The following is an 18,559-nucleotide window of genomic DNA, read 5'->3' on the forward strand; positions in this document are numbered from 1 at the left end:
TTCAGAGAAACTGCTATGTTTATCAATTAGTTAAGCCTTCCCCTATTTCCTCTAGTGGCTGTCTCACTGACAGCCGCTAGAGGCGCTTGCGTGATTCTCACTGTGAAAATCACAGTGAGAGCACGCAAGCGTCCATAGGAAAGCATTATGAATGCTTTCCTATGTGACCGGCTGAATGCACGCGCAGCTCTTGCCGCGCGTGCGCATTCAGCCGACGGGGAGGAGAAGAGGCGGATCGGAGGAGGAGAGCTCTCCGCCCAGCGCTGGAAAAAGGTAAGTTTTTACCCCTTTCCCCTTTCCAGAGCCGGGCGGGAGGGGGTCCCTGAGGGTGGGGGCACCCTCAGGGCACTCTAGTGCCAGGAAAACGAGTATGCTTTCCTGGCACTAGAGTGGTCCTTTAACTATGTGCAGGACCTTGTTAATTGATTCTTATCGCACTGCTTAGTTAGTTAAAATGTCACTGTTTCTCAACATATTTGCTTTCTACTACAAATATTGATCCAAATTGTGTTTAGTTAACAACTCAGCATTTATAACTTGTAAATGTTTTCCTCAAAAATGTCACAATTACACATTGACTTCTCAGAAAGTGAAACATTGTACTAATCCCTAATTTACAGCTCATTGATTTTTTTTAGTCACACACACCATCTGTTCTCTGTAACTATCAGGGTGTAGGTATTGAACTTGGCTTTTCATTTTTTTTATCTTATGAACAAAAGTTGAGTTTTAATCAATTACCTAGAACTTGACATCCATAATTGCCACTTGTTGTATCTGTCAATCCTAGGGGTAACCAGGCGATTTAAGACTCCCCGTATTGTGGGGTGGATTCAGTAAGTGTGAGAATTCCTCCTAGTGATTTATGTTATTCCTGTTTGACACAGCTCACTGGATTGTTTACTAAAACGTTAATTGTGAACAAAACTGCAATAAATCTCCAAGTTTTTAGATTGTAAGCTCACGGTCTATCTAGCAAATCACTATGTACAAAATATCTTAGAAACATAGAATGTGACGGCAAATAAGAACCATTCGGCCCATCTAGTCTGCCCATCTTCAGGGGCCAGTTATCCCCTCAAGGGCAGGGCCCTCTTCACCTTTTGCTTTGGTCTGTTTATATTACACTCTTTTTCCCATTTGTAGAGAGCTGTGGAATATGTTGGCGCTTTATAAATAAGATACATTGTCAAGACAAAGCCGAATCAAAGAGGTTGCAAAATACAACACAAATGAACGCACAAGAGAGTCCCCTAAAGTATACTAGCTATAAAAGATAAAGTAAACTAGCTATATAAGATAAAGTATACTAGTTATAACATAAAGTATACTAGTTATAACATAAAGTATACTAGTTATAACATAAAGTATACTAGCTATAACATAAAGTCTACTAGCTATAACATAAAGTATACTAGCTATAACAAAGTATACTAGCTATATAAGATAAAAGTATACTAGTTATAACATAAAGTATACTAGTTATAACATAAAGTATACTAGTTATAACATAAAGTATACTAGTTATAACATAAAGTATACTAGTTATAACATAAAGTATACTAGCTATAACATAAAGTATACTAGCTATAAAATAAAGTATACTAGCTATAAAATAAAGTATACTAGCTATAACATAAAGTATACTAGCTATAACATAAAGTATACTAGCTAAAAGTATACTAGTTATATAAGATAAGATAAAGTATACTAGCTATAAGATAAGGCCAGGGACTAATGAAAGTATTTAGAAAATTGGGCAGACTAGATGGGCCGAATGATTCTTATCTGCCGTCACATTCTTTGTTTTTATACTTTAAAAATTTGTATAAATAGCACCAAACATAAGAATGTGGGAAAGCAGAGAACTATTGCTGACATTCACAATATGGAGTTTCAATGATAATAAATTTAATTAGAGATAATTATGAATAAACCCACAGCTGCCATATGTTACAATAAATCTTTATTAATTTACCTTTAGGTGTCTGTGGGACTGGCTGTTATAATCCTGATCTCATACCCACGTGTGGCCCAGCATGCACATAACCCGGAAGCTGAAACCAACCTGGCACAGAACAGATCCACTTCCGGTTACACCAGTCACATTCCTAGTTTCAAAGCACCCGAGCACAAATGCACCGCACAGCTTTGTCTCCATCGCAGCCGCCATGTTGTGGGAGCCGATTCATAGAGAGCTCGATGCGTGTTTTGGTCTCTAGGATATTGTCTTCTCTGTGTAAAATACCAGACTCCACACTGGATACAATAGAAATTTCTCATAAAAAAAAAAAAAAAAAAAAAGGTCTCCAGTGTTTAGAACTCCGTGACTTCTCTCGCGCGAGAGAGAGGAGCTGTTACAGCCAATGGCAGCGGGCGCTGATGTGATAGACAGCCCTGTCAGCCAATGTAAGGAGCAGGTGTGACTTCCTTTTGCCTTGGTCAGTAGAAGCTGGGGCTGGTGAAGGGCACTCATTCTTGATATTGCTGCTGACACTAGTGAGTGTTTGGGGGGCTCTGTGTGGGGGATGGGGGGAAATAGGGGATGGAGGGCATGTCTTCTGGGGTCTCTGGGGCTGTAGGTCCATGTGTTAGAGTCTTGGCATTGAAATGTCATTCAGCTCTGCTGGGCTCCATGCTGGGCCCTAACCCATGGACTGGGGGACTGGGGCCCTAACCCAGGGACTGGGGCCCCTACATGTTGGGCTATTGACCACACTGAGAATTGGTGGGGATTTAAAATCACTGCAAATTTAAGACCAAAATAGCTGAATTGGTAAGAAAAGAAAAAAAAATCTTATCGTACCCAAGTTTTTTTTATTTTGGTCCCAGTTTGTCTATTTTAAACCTTTAAATTTAAAATTCACTTTGCTGTTACCACAGTTCTCACTTTTAGTATCTAACCTTGTTAGATTACCAGGGTTATTTACTAAAGGGTGAACTGGCTGGAATTCTAATTTTATTTCACATATAGCCAAACTGCAAACATGGCTGACTCTCACAGGGGCTATTCACAAAAGTGAGAATGTAATATGTATAGCCAAACTGGGAATATATATATATATATATATATATATATATATATATATATATATATATATATATATATATAGTCAATTCGGTCACTCTGACCTTCCATTTAAATTGCTTTGACTTGTAACTTTGGTAAATAACCCTGACAGTGAATTTTAAATTTAAGGCTAATGTTGTGGGACTAGGAAAAACTCTCAAAGTTAGCTATGCTGCTAGTTATCTTTTAAGGTTAAGGCCAATAGCAATTCTCACATTTGATTTTTTTCATATTTGGCCTAAAATATTCCGTTACCTGATAATTCTCATTGTACTCTGAAATTAGTGACATTACCTCCACATAGAGAAATTCTGGGGATAATGGCAGATGTGTGAATGTAGTTTAGTTGTAGAATTTTTCCAGAACCGTATGTTTTATCTAACAATTTCTATTCAGATTTGAGTTTGCTACTATTTGCAGTTTAATATGCCCGGTTGAGTCTGTGATTACTAAAATTGAATTGAGAAGGGCTAAACTTTTTACACTAAAATAGCTGAAACAGAAAAAGAGATCCATCTAGCTAAGGTTTATTAAAGGAAAACTAAAGTACCAGGATGTCCCTCAGTGCTGGTTCAGGCTTCGCCTCCGCTCCTCCCCTGCTGACGTCAGCGGGTGGGGGAGACCTAGTGTGCATGCACAGCGATGGCTGAGCTCACATTAATACTTTCTTCATAGTAAAGCATGTATAATGCTTTACTATGGGGTCTTACAAACATTGGATGACCCGGAAGTCCCTCTAGTAAGTGACTGTCTGGTAGACAGTCTCTAGAGGTGGAGTTAACCCTTTTTTAAAAACTGTATGAATTACCTTTGCAGGTTTAAGGGACCTGGGACACTGCACCCAGACCTTTTCAATTGGCTGAAGTGGTCTGGGTGCCTATAGTGTCTATTTAAGTAATTGAAAATGTGGTGAATTGCAAAACTACTTCCAAAAATTCTTACCTAGGTAATCCATGCTCCACTTCAGCTAAGTTTTAAAAACAATCCCAGCGGTTTGGGCTTCCAATTCACTGTTAAGTGATTGTAACTACCTGCCCTCTCTGTAAAAATGGCGTATTTTTAGACGTGGTTTAGGCTTCCTGCATTATCACACCCATATTTCTTGACGTTTTTAGTTTTGATTTATCAGCAGCTTATGTCATTTACTTGAGACCTTACTAGAGGGATTTGCATATATCTAGCATAGGCAACCTTAGGCACTCCAGATGTTTTGGACTACACCTACCATGATGCTATACCAGCATTATCGGTGTAAGAGCATTATGGGGGATGTAGTCCACAACATCTGGAATGCCGCCGGTTGCCTATCCCTGATCTAGCCAAACCTAACTTTAACTAATTGCCAGATGAGTATTCTGATATTAAAGGGTTACTCCAACTGCCAGTACTGGTCATGGTGGTAGGAGTCTGGATGTGCAGTGTTTCTGTTTAAAACACTGCACAGCCAGAAGTATTAGCTTGTCTTTGCTGAGGCAAGTTGCACTCACAGCTAACGTGACTTAGGCAACCCATAACTATTTCGAGCTGCCTAATATATATTCTATGCATAAAAGTGTCGTCCGCGCATGTTGCAGACAGACTTAACTGCTGCTTCCTTACAGAAGCTCTTTTTTCTCCACTAGACGGAGAGTGCTTTTTACATAATTATGCAATTTTGGATACTCTGTGTTGTCTACTTTTGAAGATGGTATGCCATGATGGGGGTGATTTCCATTCCTGGGGTGCCATACAGTCTCAAATGTGACATAGGCCTAGCAAACCTATCTGGCAAATTTTAATGTGTAAAAACTGAAATGGGCAAGCCCTAAATTTGATCTTGGGGCATTGCTGAACACAGCTGTATTTTATTGCAGTAAACGTTAACAGTATTCTGACATTAACAGTAAAATCCCATGCAAAAGTTGGGAAACTAACAGGTCTTAATTTCTCACATTTTATTTATTTCTATTTCAGAGAGATCAGTCATGGGAGGTCACGATTCTGGCAGTCACCATCAATTCACTGGTATCCAAAAGTACTTCAATGCATATACCATCACAGGAAGAAGGAATGTACGTATAATGATAGTACATGAAATTTCTAGTTGCCGGTTTAGACACTGTTCATTTTTACGTTTCTAATTATCTTATATTTTTAGTGTGTATTGGCCACGTATGCTGGGATTGCAGGGTTGATCCTATTCTTTAAATTGAAGCCAAAGAAACAGACTCCTGCCGTCACAGACAAATAACAGTAAGTGTCTTTAGAATATTGATTTTTTTTTTTGGGAGATGGTCTCTAGCAAGGAGTTTTATAGCGCTGAAGTGGCTGTTTAGGTACCTGGCCTCTTTTTCTCCCATGCTGTGGCTGGCCTCTCCTCCATGACTGAGATCATAGGAAAGCACTGGGAGGCTATTGTGCATGCGCAGTAAAACACCTTGCAGCGCCAATCAGCATTTCCTCAGAGATGCATTGAATTAATGCAACACTAAGGGGAATGTTCAGCGCCTAAATACAGTACGTGGAGACACTGAATGTAAGTGCTGCACTGGACTAGTAAGGATCTCAAGTGGCCATCTGAGTGACTGGCACTAGAGGTTGTTACTAGGCAGCAAGTAAGCACTGTCTTTTCTTGGAAAAGGCAGGGTTTACGTTGCAACCACTGCAGGGAAAGGCTGTAGCCACTAGAATCATTACATTACGCTGTAATGGTTCTGGTGACTATAGTGTCTCGTTAAATCATATGTTTGCGGCCCATTCTTAGAGCCTGTTAAAGATGCTGTCCTCCTGTTTTTGTTTTTTTAATGGAAAAACGTTTTTTACCATTGTCTAATCCACAATTAAGCCCTGCACTGAAGCTTCAGCAATGACTATAGCACTCACCAGCCCCAATACATTAGAATAATAAGTTACCTTCTCACTATCCCAAATCTATATGCACATTTAAATAAGAGCTAAAAAAAACAACTCTTCCTGCACAGATTGCGAACTATGATCAACAGGCCCGTGCAACAGCTAACTGGAGCAGTCCTCTTCTCTTGTGATGCCTAGAGCACCCACTGGCTAGCTTATTGGACAGGTTCTTCCCCCTTACCTGCCTTACTCAGTATGACCAACTCCTGGAAAATATAATTGGGAGCTGGCACTATAAAAAAAATATTCACACACTCCCTCTAACCTAGTATCACTTCCTTTAAAGCCAGTTGGTTTATAAATCACCGGAGCAACCAGTTGTTCTGGTGAGTATAGCATGTTCCTGCAGCCGTGTTTAGATTGCTTCCTAGGGACACCTCCAGTGGCCACTCTTTAGATTGCAAATAGGTGTTTACTGGGTCAGGGCTGCACAGTGTACAGCACTGACCTTCAGCGTCTCCACACTCTGCATGGAGATGCTGATTGTCCAATCCAATGTTTTTGTTTTTTTTTTCCTATGGGAAAGCATTGGATTGTCTGAGATCATCAATTCTGATGTCTGCCAAGTAGGTGGATTTGGGGAGGGGCCAGTACTGGCAGACACACGGTGCTGGAAATAACTTAAGTTTTCTTAACATGGCACATCCCCCTAAATGTGCGTTTTTTTTACCACTATATAGTCAGGAATACATGTTTGTGTAACTGACCTTCTTGTGTTTCTTTTAAAGGATCACTATAAGGTCAAACCACCATCTAGCCCGCTTTGTCTCCCTAAATATATTACCGTGTTTCCCCTGAAAATAACACCGGGTCTTGTATTAATTTTCCCCCTTTAAAATGAACTAGGGATTATTTTGGGGGGGAAATGTGTGCTAGAAAGCAAGTTTATGTTCAAGGGAATTCCCCGAACATAGACCAATTCACTAGGGCATGGAATTCTGCAAATCTATGTTCTGGGAAATTTCCCTGAACATAGATTAGGGAACTACTCATGCTTATTTTCAGGGCAAGGCTTATATTAGCATATTTTTTGGGGAAACATTTTACTTCAAGAATGCAGCTGCTGATTCTGCCCCTGATCTGCTTGCTTACAGCTGACATCAGAAGTCATTCTGTGAGCCAATCACAATGCTTTCCCATAGGCTTGGCTGAGACTGTCTCCTCATAGACATGAACTGAATCAATGCATTTCTGAGGAAAGTTCAGTGTCTGCATGCACAGTGTGGAGACACTGCCCCAAGAAGCACCTTTAGTAGCCATCTGAGGAGTTATCACTAGGCTGTAATGTAAACACTGCATTTTCTGCAAAGAGCCTGAAGGGAATGATTCTACTCACCAGAACAAATCAAATAGGCTGTAGTTGTTCTGGTGACTATAGTGTCCCTTTAAAGACTACGCTCTTCATTCTGCAGACTCCAGCTTCTCCATTAAAGGAGTCAGTATGCCTACTGACATCTTTGATCTCCTCCAATCCATTGCTTATGGACTGGAAATATGAATATCTTGCCAAAGCCCATGCAGCTCCGATCGAATGATGCGGACAGCAGCGTTTTATTCCAAGACTGAGTTTTACTGGAGGAGGAAGTGCCTCTATGGACTGTGAGGAAGACTGCCACTAGAAGTGGATTTAACTCTAAAAACACAATTATCCACACCTCACTTGGATTCAGTGGGATAAAACATGACTACGTATATATCATGAGGAACCCTGCTAATTTGACTATTGAGTTATTCTGAAAAGGGATTTTAGCACTTAGAGATTTTAACACTGTCTGCTGCATGCTATAGGCTTCTTATTGAATCTCAAGAGATGCTCATTAAAGCCTAAACTCTTTCAGCATCACTGTTTCTCAAACTGACTACTCTTTCTCTTGATTAGGTATCGTTCAACAAAACATGTGAAGTCCGCTGTCGAAACTGTAACTCCATCCCCTGAAACAACCACATACTTGGATTTGTATTATTTTATTTACAAAATAACAAGTTTAAAAAAAAAAATCTGTACAAAAGAGGCAGTGATGTCCTGCCCATCGGTTCACTTTACAGTTCAGCATAGCACAGTTTGTTGGAGGTATATGTTTAAATAAATGTCTTTATTCCACTTCAACATCTATCAGTGTTCTTTTAGTCACAGGAAAGAGGGATGGTCTTGCTACTTATTGCTTCAGTATCCACATCTAAGCTAATTTTGAGCTGCACTATTTAGAGGTAGAAGTAATTTTGGTCAGGTGTATGTATCCTGAACCATAGCTCTACTAAAAATTTAAGTCCATGATTGGCTATAAAAATCGGGACTATAAAGATAGCCACAGGGAAAAATGTTAAAAAGAGCAGTTCATGCAGCATGACCACTACAGCCTAATGTAGTAGGAGCCTAGTGCTATTCGAGTAAAAAGTCAGTTTTGTACACTGACAGTTTACACCTTGGTATCACCGACATGTTTCTGTCCAATAAAGAAAAGTAGGAACACACAAAGCTGACACCTTCAACAATTGTGCATGTTCCTGCTTCTCTTTATAGAGAAATCTGGTTGCTGTTGCTTGACTAGATGTGGCTCCAAGTAAGTTGTCAAAACAAACCGGTTAATATTGTTAGCACCTGTGGTTATGCTGCTGCATGTATTTGTTTAAGAGATGGCTAGTTCACTAGCCAAAGAAAGTTGTGTTCATAAATAGTTGGAATGAAAGTGGCTACTCGCAATACAAGTTCATCCATAGTAACTTACATGTACATATAAAACAGATCTAGCCTTTACAGCACCTGAGCATTGCACTTCACATGAACAAAGTGATAACTGGCCTAAAAAAAATTATATACAGTTTAATATAAAAGTATTCTAAGTACTGAACGGTGCATGTACACTGGGTAGATGCTGTTCAAGACGCCTGTTTAAATAGGACTGTCAGTATCACCAACAATACATCCAGACAGTCTCCAATCAGTGCAGAAACCGCAATAGACACTTCACAGATCATGCTGGGTTTTGAGCACACTCCACAAGAAGAAACGTGAAAGCAGAGTTTAATACTTTCTGAAGAGAGGGATCTTAATGCATTTATGTACATGGCCTGTGCTTAAACCATGGTTAGTTCCTTAGAACCAAAGCTATTGGGTCATAGGCAGTTTTGCAGCCAAGACTATGGCATACAGAAGGCATTGTGGAGAAGGCTTTTTTATTCCAAGGTTGACATCTGCATCACCTTTGGTAGTTTTATAGCACAACAGCACCTTTCCCTATTATGGATGAAAAATGGAAGACTGAATGCATTTTCATTGTGGACTGTAAGCGCCCGCTGCCAATAATAAGTTCCGCCTTGTGAAATGGAGATTTATGACAGGTGTTGATTTGGTCAGAAAAGAGCCAAGCAGTAAGTCCTGGGAGTTTTCATGTAAATTTATGTGACCAGTTGAGCTTGTGAAATCATCAGTCTCTAGGTCTTCAAATGCTTTAACAGTGTCCCATAGTTTAACAGTGTTATCCATTGACCCTACAGAGGAAAAAAAAAAAAAAAAAATTTGAGCAAGTCTTTCCATGTATAACTTCATAAAACATTTCTATTATACAGTATTCAACATGACTTAGTTTCAGTATTACTGGTAAATGGTCTAATAAGTTTGCCCTCTAACCAGCATCCCTGCAGGGAGCCAAAAGTTCTCTATGGCCAGTGATAAGTACCCAACTTTTGCTTAAAACCATTCATTGGCCAACAGTGACAGTTCACTCTTTCACAGAATTGACAAAACATGGAATTCTTGTTCAAGGCTAGCTAATGATGCTGCTGGAGGTGGCATTTCCAACAGCAGAGGGACTAAAGTTGTACAGAATTTCAGATCAAAATTACTGAAAGTCACGGTAAGCATTATATTCAGTACAAAGCTTTGAAATTGTTATAATGCAAATCGTTTTAAGGCAAAGTGTTCAGTTAGTATCAACCTGAGTGGGTCAACAAAGACATTTTGACCAGCACCTAAAACTCTGACCAATCTGTGGTCTATGTGGAAGAGCAGATAATAGGAACCTGAAAAGTAGTTGTGCACATCCTATAGGTCCACTTAAATTCTTTTTCAAGCCAAGGTTGTACTTTGATGTCAACTGGCTCAGCCAAGAAAATGCATGTACGTGATGGGTATAGATATTGCACTGAAGTATCATATCACTTTGTGTGGAAAATCAAGTAGAAAAGTTTTACATAAGTACCTGATGCCAGGATCTCCCCATCTCTGCTAAACTTAAGTGCATAGACTGTATTTGTGTGGCTCTTTAAGTCTCCAACAAGCATGCCATGGCCGATGTCCCACAGAAGAACTCTACTGTCTGTGCCTCCAGACGCAAGAAACTTTCCATTGGGAGTAAAGGCCAATGTGTGAATTGGTCCCTGCAAAAATAATAATAATAGTACATAACCAGTTCAAAGTGCATTACATTTGTACAGATTTTACAGAATGGTTACGGTACCTTGTGTCCTGTAAATATTCTCACACAGTTCCCATTTAAAACATCCCATAATCGGACAGTCCTATCTGTTGAGCCAGTGACAATGTAATTGGAATTTGGATGAAAACGAGTGCAAACAACATCAGCAAGATGGCCAGCAAATATTCGTAGAGGCTGATAGTGATCTGTAGCCCATAAACTAAAAAAAAAAAACACAGGAACAGATTAAAAATACTGGATATTTTCAGAGAACTGACTCCACTTAAATATAATATTAGACTAAGAATAGCAGTTCTCATTAGTATTATGTAAAACACTTTAATTTTTAAAAAAAGTGTTAGGAAGGACATTTGCACAAAAAGGGTCAATATGAAGAGGAAGAAAGTGCCAAACACAACTTTAGGGCCAAATTTAAATGTGGTAAGATATGTAAAATTAGAACTGGTTAACAAACTGTACCCTTTATTTAAATAGTCTGATTTCAAGCAAGATAAAATTAATGCTTCAATCTTTATAACAAATAAAAAAAGGTTTTCAAGCTGTACAACCGTAAAACAAAAAAACAGGTCACAAAAGCATACATTCATAAAAAGCTGGGTTCCTTGGCCATTATAATTGCCTCATGTGCCAGGATATAGTAAAACACAAGTCACAAGAGATTTTGCCATATGTCCCACGGAATACTCCCGTACGAAGAATAAGATGCATTTAAATCTTGTGAGCTCTAGCTGCCTGGGATATAAAAGTGGTTTACTAGAAGTGTGGATAAAGGTCTTCTGTACAGATGTCCCACAGACTACCAAATAATAGAATCCCTTACTAGCCAAGTCATGCAAGGTAAGAAACAAATCCATAATATCAGGTCAAAAGAAACCTCACATACACATTATTGTATATCCTGAAAGATTATTAGGGTTACTGGGGGTATTCAAATAAAAGCAATTTGCATTAATCCTACAATTTTAATATGTTTGATACATGAAGCAGGGATGCTACACTTAAGAGTTTCTTACCGAGCAACTCTGTCATGGCCACCAGACACGAAATAATAACCGTACGGAGAGAACTGAGCATCCCAGACAGGGTAATTGTGCCCTTTGTAGCCCACCAAGCAAGTGAATGTCTGAAGACTCCATAGTCTGACAGTGCCATCTTCGGAACTGGATAATAAATAATTCCTGCAATGAAAAAGGTGGATAGAACAAAGGTCTGATCTAATGGGCACATTAAGCTTATACAACACAAATCAAAAAGTAGCTCTCCAGTTAACACCAAGGGCTTAGTATGCCAGCTGTTAAATATCTGGAACTCTAACAGTTTCCTACCAGTGTTTCATAATGTTTGGTCTTACCTGTCTGGACTGAAACTTGTTGCATAGACAGGGCCACTGTGCCCATATAAAACCTTCATTTCACTTGCGGTTTTCTCATCCATTATTCTCTCCAAAACATCATCAGATTCCTTGTCTATTAGACCAAGATCTGCAAAATGAAGGGGAAAAAAAACAAAATGACATTCATAAAAGCTTAATGTCCCTTATTTTACAGATGAGATTACTTTTTTGAAACTTCATTGGCATAAAAATGCCTTTGATATAATACAGATAATGTAAGACTTTTTTTTTTTTTTAACCACACACCTCAAGACCATAGTGGACAATCTATACTGAATAATCTCACCTGACAGACACAGTTTAGTAACCATGTCATTAAACTTATGGGAAAGATAATCAAGTACCAAGGTTATATACTATTTATAAAAGTAACTATATTTTATCTATTTTTCCAGGTTTGAGAAAACTTAATATTTATAATATTAAAACTAAAAAAAGAACACTCCAAGCACCATAACCACTAAAGCATACAGTAGGGCTTATGGTGCCAGGAGTGCAATGGTGTTCCTCCAAATTACAAGAAGTCAAGCTGTTTTGGAAACGTTTGACTTCTTGCCTGGAGTCTGTTGAATAAGAGCAGGAAGCTCTCTTCACAGAGCTAAACATAGTAAGTTATACATTTCTTGCAGGTCTGAATTTTTCCTTATGGTTCGTTGTTTGGTTCTCCTTACCAGACGAATTTTTAACACTACGCAGCTTTTTCGGTGTGAGACTCCATACACGCACAGTGGAGTCTGCAAATCCCCCAGCGATGAGACTGGAATCATCTGTAATATCCAAAGCAGTCAAACCCTGCATGAACAAACAGAAGAACTTATTAAACACACACCATAAGGAAAGTAGGATTGCAGAAACTGAGCCACACTGAAGACAAACCGTGAAGTTTTATATTAGTACAGACCTGATAGGCATTGAGGAATGTGTAAAAACAGATGGACGGCAAGCATTCAGGACCAAGACGCACACGTTTTGCTGCTTCCTTCATAATCATAATTTTATCAAGCTTATCAGAGTCTTTTAGTTCTGGAAGAGGAATCCTTAAAATACAAAGAAGAAAAAATTAAATAAAGGATGAACCATAACTAAAATGTATTTAGCAGTTCTTTTAAAGCCTTGTAAGCGTGCCTAAATAGTGGTGACATTTATACAGCATCGGAATGGCTTCCACATTTATTACTGTATTGTACAAAATGTTACCAGTCAAGCAGCTTAGTTGGACACCCTCAGGTGACACATTTTCTAGGGTTGCCCCAAAGAGTAGGTGTATATTAGATATATAGATCTCTTTACAGTACCTGTTTTGTGAGGGAGCATGTGGGTCTTGTTTCTTGCTTTTTGACCCAATGCTATCTTTTTTAGGCTTCTTTTTCTTTGGTTTGCCATCTTCATTTTCTCCTTCCTCATCTTCGTCGTCCAAAGGTACCTCAATCTCTGGCTCTTTCAAAAGCCCAAAAAACACCTTCCAATAATATAATTGAAAAGTTAAACATATTTACTAGTATACATCAATAAGAAAAATATGTTTCAGTAACCCTAACCAAACACCATCTTCACAACACGTTCTCTACCTTGACTTTGTTAGCCTCTCGTTTTGCCTCTCCAGATAAGCTGCCTGCCATTGCGTCAATCTGCTGTTTACTGCGAGGCATTCCATCAAAGATGTCAATGTACAAGTGCTCCTGGACAATGCTCCATATCTGATTGTTCTGACGTTCCTGCAGATGGCGCTTTAGAAGCTGGTAGGAGTCACGAGAGATCCGCAGCACAAATTTACTAGTTCGGAAATCCAGCATGGTTTCGTTACCCTTCATATGCTCTTTCTTGGAAAGGCTGGCTAAAATGCGAAGGTCATCTTCATAGTAACACTCCTGGTCTCCATGAAATCTTTTCAAAAAGGAATTGATAAAGTGTATTCTTACAATTTGCATTCCGTGTATAAATGTGCTAAGCAATTAATGTGAACTCACACAAAGAACCAGTTTAGCAGTTTGTAAAAATAATGCAACTATATGCATAAGAGAAAAAAAAAAAAAAAAAAATCTGGAGTTCTGCGTACATTACATAACAATCAAGTTATACTCTAAACTACAGTTACAAAGTACGTGTAAAAAGTATTATATTCGCATATTTTTTCATTCATTTGATCAGTTTCAAAAAGATTGGTGGTAAACACGAACATTTAGGATTTGTTAAATTTTTCTTACACAGGGCATTTCACATACAATGCAGAATAATACCCACCTTGCAAAAAAAGACTTTGCTTCTTTTTCATTTTCATTGTATACAAGTTCCAGATACATGTGCACAAACAGTGGGTAGAATAACTGGGACAGCTCTGCCCGGTGGCAGTCTAATACGGACTCAATAAACTGCTTCAGGCCGCTATAATATTCCGCATACAAGGCCGGGTCTCCTTGCTGCGTGTATGCAGACAGCACGGCACTTACATCGGGCTGGTCCTGTTGGCCACTACTCATCAAAACTATGAAAAACAAAAATATATAATTTGAAGTATTCACGTGTATGTATAGTGTTTTACATTTTATTTCCAACAATGAAATTAATAAATGCTTTGTTTTGTGCGAATGTGTACTCATGAGTGACAGGCTAACAAGTAATTTGTTTATGCTAATAAGTTCCTCAAGTGGCTAACATTATTACTAACCTCATCCCCCCTTAATATTCTATTGTAAATAAAATAAAAATATTGTGCACAATGCAGCATAAAATACCCTTGATAAAGGCTACCAGGAGGCGAAACATTGGGGAGTTTTTTTTGACTCGTGTTTCTGCCCGATTAGGCTTATGAATTGCGGTAAACATTTATTATTGTTGTTTGTTATTTTTAGCCTATATTGTGTCACTGACTGCTGTATGAGTATTGTATACTTATTAGTGATTTAATAAATACAGATAGAGATTTCTTATGGTTTCTTGGTGTGCATTCTTGTTTTGAATCAATGCAGCATAAAGCCATGTCAGGTGGCTTTTTTCTTAAAGCAAATAATATATTGGGGCTCATAATTTACACTTGCCACTAGCCATTGGCAAGTGAAAATATTGAGCCCTGGCAAGTAGAAATCTAGTGCCAGCTGACCTATTAGACAGTACAGTGGTGGTGTGCAAATTAATTGGGATAAGTTCATGCTATGTGTGGGGTGCTCTCTATGGGATAAGCTTTCTAACAATTATTGCCCTCAAAGACCAAACATCTATGACAGACATTGCTCCAGCCGTCAGTACAGGAAAATCTAGTATTTCAAGAACTCTTAGGGCTCAACGATTCTGGATTGTTGTTTCCAAAAAGAAAAGGAAGATGTGGAAGAGCACAGATCCCCGGTGTTATATAAATTATTATATCTGACCCCGTATTCCTGGTGTTATATAGATTATATTATATCTGACCCTGTATTCCTGGTGTTATATACATGATATGAATATTATATCTGACCCTGTATCCTGGTGTTATATAGATTATATATATATTATATCTGACCCTGTATTCCCGGTCTCACCTTTTATTTCTGATCGTGGTCTCACCTTTTCCCGGAGCCCCGCTGGGAGCAGTCCCGATATTATAGAGATATTATCTCTCTATCCCCGGTCTCACCGGAATTATATTATATCTGGCAGTCCCGGTCTCACCTTTCCACCTTTCTGTATCCCCGGAATTATATAGATTATATTATATCTGGCAGTCCCAGTCTCACCTTTCCCCGGAGCCCCACTGGGAGCAGTCCTGGTATTATATAGATTATATCTGGCAGTCCCGGTATTATATATTATATCTGACCCGGTATCCCCGGTCTCACCTTTCCTCGGAGCCCCACTGGGAGCAGTCCTGGTATTATATTATAGATTATATCTGGCAGTCCTGGCATTATATTATAGATTATATCTGGCAGTCCTGGTATTATATTATAGATTATATCTGGCAGTCCTGGTATTATATTATAGATTATATTTTGCAGTCCTGGTATTATATTATAGATTATATCTTGCAGTCCTGGTATTATATATATATTATATCTGGCAGTCCCAGTCTCACCTTTCCCCGTTGCCCCACTGGCAGCGCTCCCGGTATTATAGATTATATTATACATTATATAATAATATCTGGCAGTCCCAGTATTATATAGATTATATCTGACCCGGTATCCCCGGTCTCACCTTTACCCGGAGCCCCGCTGGGAGCAGTCCCGGTATTATATAGATTATATATTATATCTGGCAGTCCCGGTATTATATAGATTATATTATTTCTGACCGTGGTCTCACCTTTCCCCCGGAGCCCCGCTGGGAGCAGTCCCAGTATTATAAATTTTATTATATTATATCTGACCCTGTATTCCTGGTGTTATATACATTATTTCTGACCGTGGTCTCACCTTTCCCCGTTGCCCCGCTGGGAGCAGTCCTGGTATTCTATAGATCAGGGGTAGGCAACCTACGGCACTAGTGCCATGCACGGCACTCGAGGTGTCTTTGCACGGCACTCAAGGCTGCAAGAGCCAAACAGGCTCTGTCCTATCAGGAGTCCCAGTAAAACTTCAGATATCTGTTAATACGAAGAGGTGGTGAAGGACAATCCTCAATTTATGCATTGTAGCACATAGAGGAAGTGATCTCAGATCACTTCCTCCCAGCACTTGTTAATGGGAATCCACACTGTAGTAGAGCAGCCTGCAGCTGCTGTTGCAGCTCCTATACTTGAGCTATACCTGGCCGGCATGGTCCCCACTGGAACCTAGGGAAGCCACCCACACTGCTAGATATACACAGAAATGCAGAATAACCGTCCCCTCATACAAATAATACGAACAGCCCACACACAAACATACGCACAATCCCCACAAACGCAACACCACTAACAATCCACATACATGCACACAACCCTGCATGCAACCTCTCACATGCAGTACCCCAAACAGCCCCCACACACTACCAAACACACAATGTGACATATCCATCCACACACAATTCCACAAGCAGCCCTCATACATAGCCCACATTCATATGTATCATACACGATACCACAAACTACTAATGAACATATACAATATAATAGCTCATTTACGCACAAATACAACGATACAAAGCAATTACAGTAAAAATAACACAAGCAGAATACGGCAGCATACACACCTCAAATTAAAAAAATAGGATCGGCACGCCACGCAACATCACAATCCTATATCGGCACAGTGCTGCTAAAACGTTGCCTACCCCTGCTATAGATATTATATCTGGCAGTCCCGGTATTATATATTATATCTGGCAGTCCCAGTCTCACCTTTCCCCGTTGCCCCGCTGGCAGCGCTCCCGGTATTATAGATTATATTATATCTGGCAGTCCCGGTATTATATAGATTATATATTATATCTGACCCGGTATCCCCGGTCTCACCTTTCCCCAGAGCCCCGCTGGGAGCAGTCCGGGTATTATATAGATTATATATTATATCTGGCAGTCCCGGTATTATATAGATTATATTATAGATTATATCTGGCTAGTCCCGGTATTATATAGATTATATTATATTTGACCCTGTATTCCTGATGTTATATATATATTATTTCTGACCGTGGTCTCACCTTTCCCCATTGCCCCGCTGGGAGCAGTCCTGGTATTATATAGATATTATATATTATATCTGGCAGTCCCGGTATTATAGATTATATTATATTATATCTGACCGTGGTCTCACCTTTCCCCGTTGCCCCGCTGGCAGCGCTCCCGCTGTTCACACCGTTCCCGGTCCCCGAGCTGCCCCCGGTTACCCGGCTCAGCAGACTCTGCTCGGTGTCCCCGGTGTCCCCCGCCCGGTCCGGGCTCAGAGTGGCGGCCAGGTCCTCTTCCAGCAGCCCGGTCTCCCGCCGCAGGATGTCCACCGAGTCCTTCAGGTTGCTCTTCCTGAGGAATTGCAGCACGGCGAGCAGGGTCTGGCGGTCGGGGAGCTCGGCTCCGGGGGCCGGGGGGGCTGAGGGAGCCGGCGGTGCGGCCGGGGGGCTGGCGGGGCTCGGGGAGGACCCATTGCCGTTCCCCAGCCCCGGGACACCGGGCTCATGGCCGCCCAGGCTGTCACTCTTGGCATCCTCCGGCAGCTCGGGCTCCGTCTTCACCGACACACTCGCCTCATCTGGCGCTGCCGCCATTTTGAAGCTCGAGTTTATTCCCTCACGACGTCGATCGCTGCGACACTAAGGGGCAGTACCAGCCCCACTTCCGGCTAACAAAGCGCGACACTGTGGGTACTGCTTGCCCCACTTCCGGTTTGACAAAGCGAACCTCTAGTGACAGTGCCTGCCTCACTTCCTGTAAACAAAGGTCGCCATTATGGGTACTGCTTGCCCCACTTCCGGGTCAGCGCGTACCTTTGACGTCACCGTATTACATTTCTGATGCTCTCATGCAGCTGTATTACTAGTCAACAATAAAGTGTATTCCAAGGAATATTGTTATTTACCATATTCTCCATTTGATTTTTATTATTTTATACATCAAAAGTTTATTCTATCCTAATATTTTCCTTAATATAATATTGTGGCGGCACTTCTAACAGTCCCTAAGCTTGCCCCAACCTATATTTAAGTTTCCTGAAATGCTGCATATCCCCCTGTTATTGGACCAAACAGAACTCAGTGCTCCATCAGCTGATCTACTGCCTTAAAGGGACACTATAGTCACCCAGACCACTTCAGCTCAATGAAGTGGTCTGGGTGCCAGGTCACTCAGATTTTAACCATGTAGATGCAAACACAGCCGTT

General features: G+C 40.2%; 3 protein-coding genes across 3 annotated transcripts in view; 1 reads left to right on the forward strand and 2 right to left on the reverse strand.

Annotated features, from left to right (window-relative positions):
- The window catches only part of PDCD11 (programmed cell death 11), a 38,503-nt gene extending 36,440 nt beyond the window's left edge, over nucleotides 1-2,063 (reverse strand). The window contains exon 1 of the mRNA XM_063435028.1: nucleotides 1,979-2,063. The gene's annotated coding sequence lies outside the window, so the exon portion shown is untranslated. The remainder of the gene's footprint in view (nucleotides 1-1,978) is intronic.
- Nucleotides 2,064-2,403: 340 nt separating this feature from the next.
- ATP5MK (ATP synthase membrane subunit k) lies at nucleotides 2,404-8,069 on the forward strand. The gene is made up of 4 exons (XM_063433564.1): nucleotides 2,404-2,499; nucleotides 5,024-5,121; nucleotides 5,208-5,302; nucleotides 7,842-8,069. Exons 2-3 carry the CDS (start codon nucleotides 5,035-5,037, stop codon nucleotides 5,298-5,300), a joined length of 180 nt encoding a protein of 59 aa, XP_063289634.1. The 5' UTR covers nucleotides 2,404-2,499; nucleotides 5,024-5,034; the 3' UTR covers nucleotides 5,301-5,302; nucleotides 7,842-8,069.
- Nucleotides 7,952-17,967, reverse strand: TAF5 (TATA-box binding protein associated factor 5). The gene is made up of 11 exons (XM_063433563.1): nucleotides 17,500-17,967; nucleotides 14,033-14,273; nucleotides 13,360-13,675; nucleotides 13,087-13,250; nucleotides 12,693-12,828; nucleotides 12,463-12,583; nucleotides 11,750-11,879; nucleotides 11,412-11,576; nucleotides 10,420-10,597; nucleotides 10,162-10,339; nucleotides 7,952-9,451 (listed from the first exon to the last, which is right to left on the reverse strand). Exons 1-11 carry the CDS (start codon nucleotides 17,945-17,947, stop codon nucleotides 9,234-9,236), a joined length of 2,295 nt encoding a protein of 764 aa, XP_063289633.1. The 5' UTR covers nucleotides 17,948-17,967; the 3' UTR covers nucleotides 7,952-9,233.
- Between the last annotated feature and the right edge of the window lie 592 nt (nucleotides 17,968-18,559).

Source organism: Pelobates fuscus, chromosome 10 (assembly GCF_036172605.1).
Source record: "Pelobates fuscus isolate aPelFus1 chromosome 10, aPelFus1.pri, whole genome shotgun sequence".
Classification (NCBI taxonomy): Eukaryota; Metazoa; Chordata; class Amphibia; order Anura; family Pelobatidae; genus Pelobates; species Pelobates fuscus.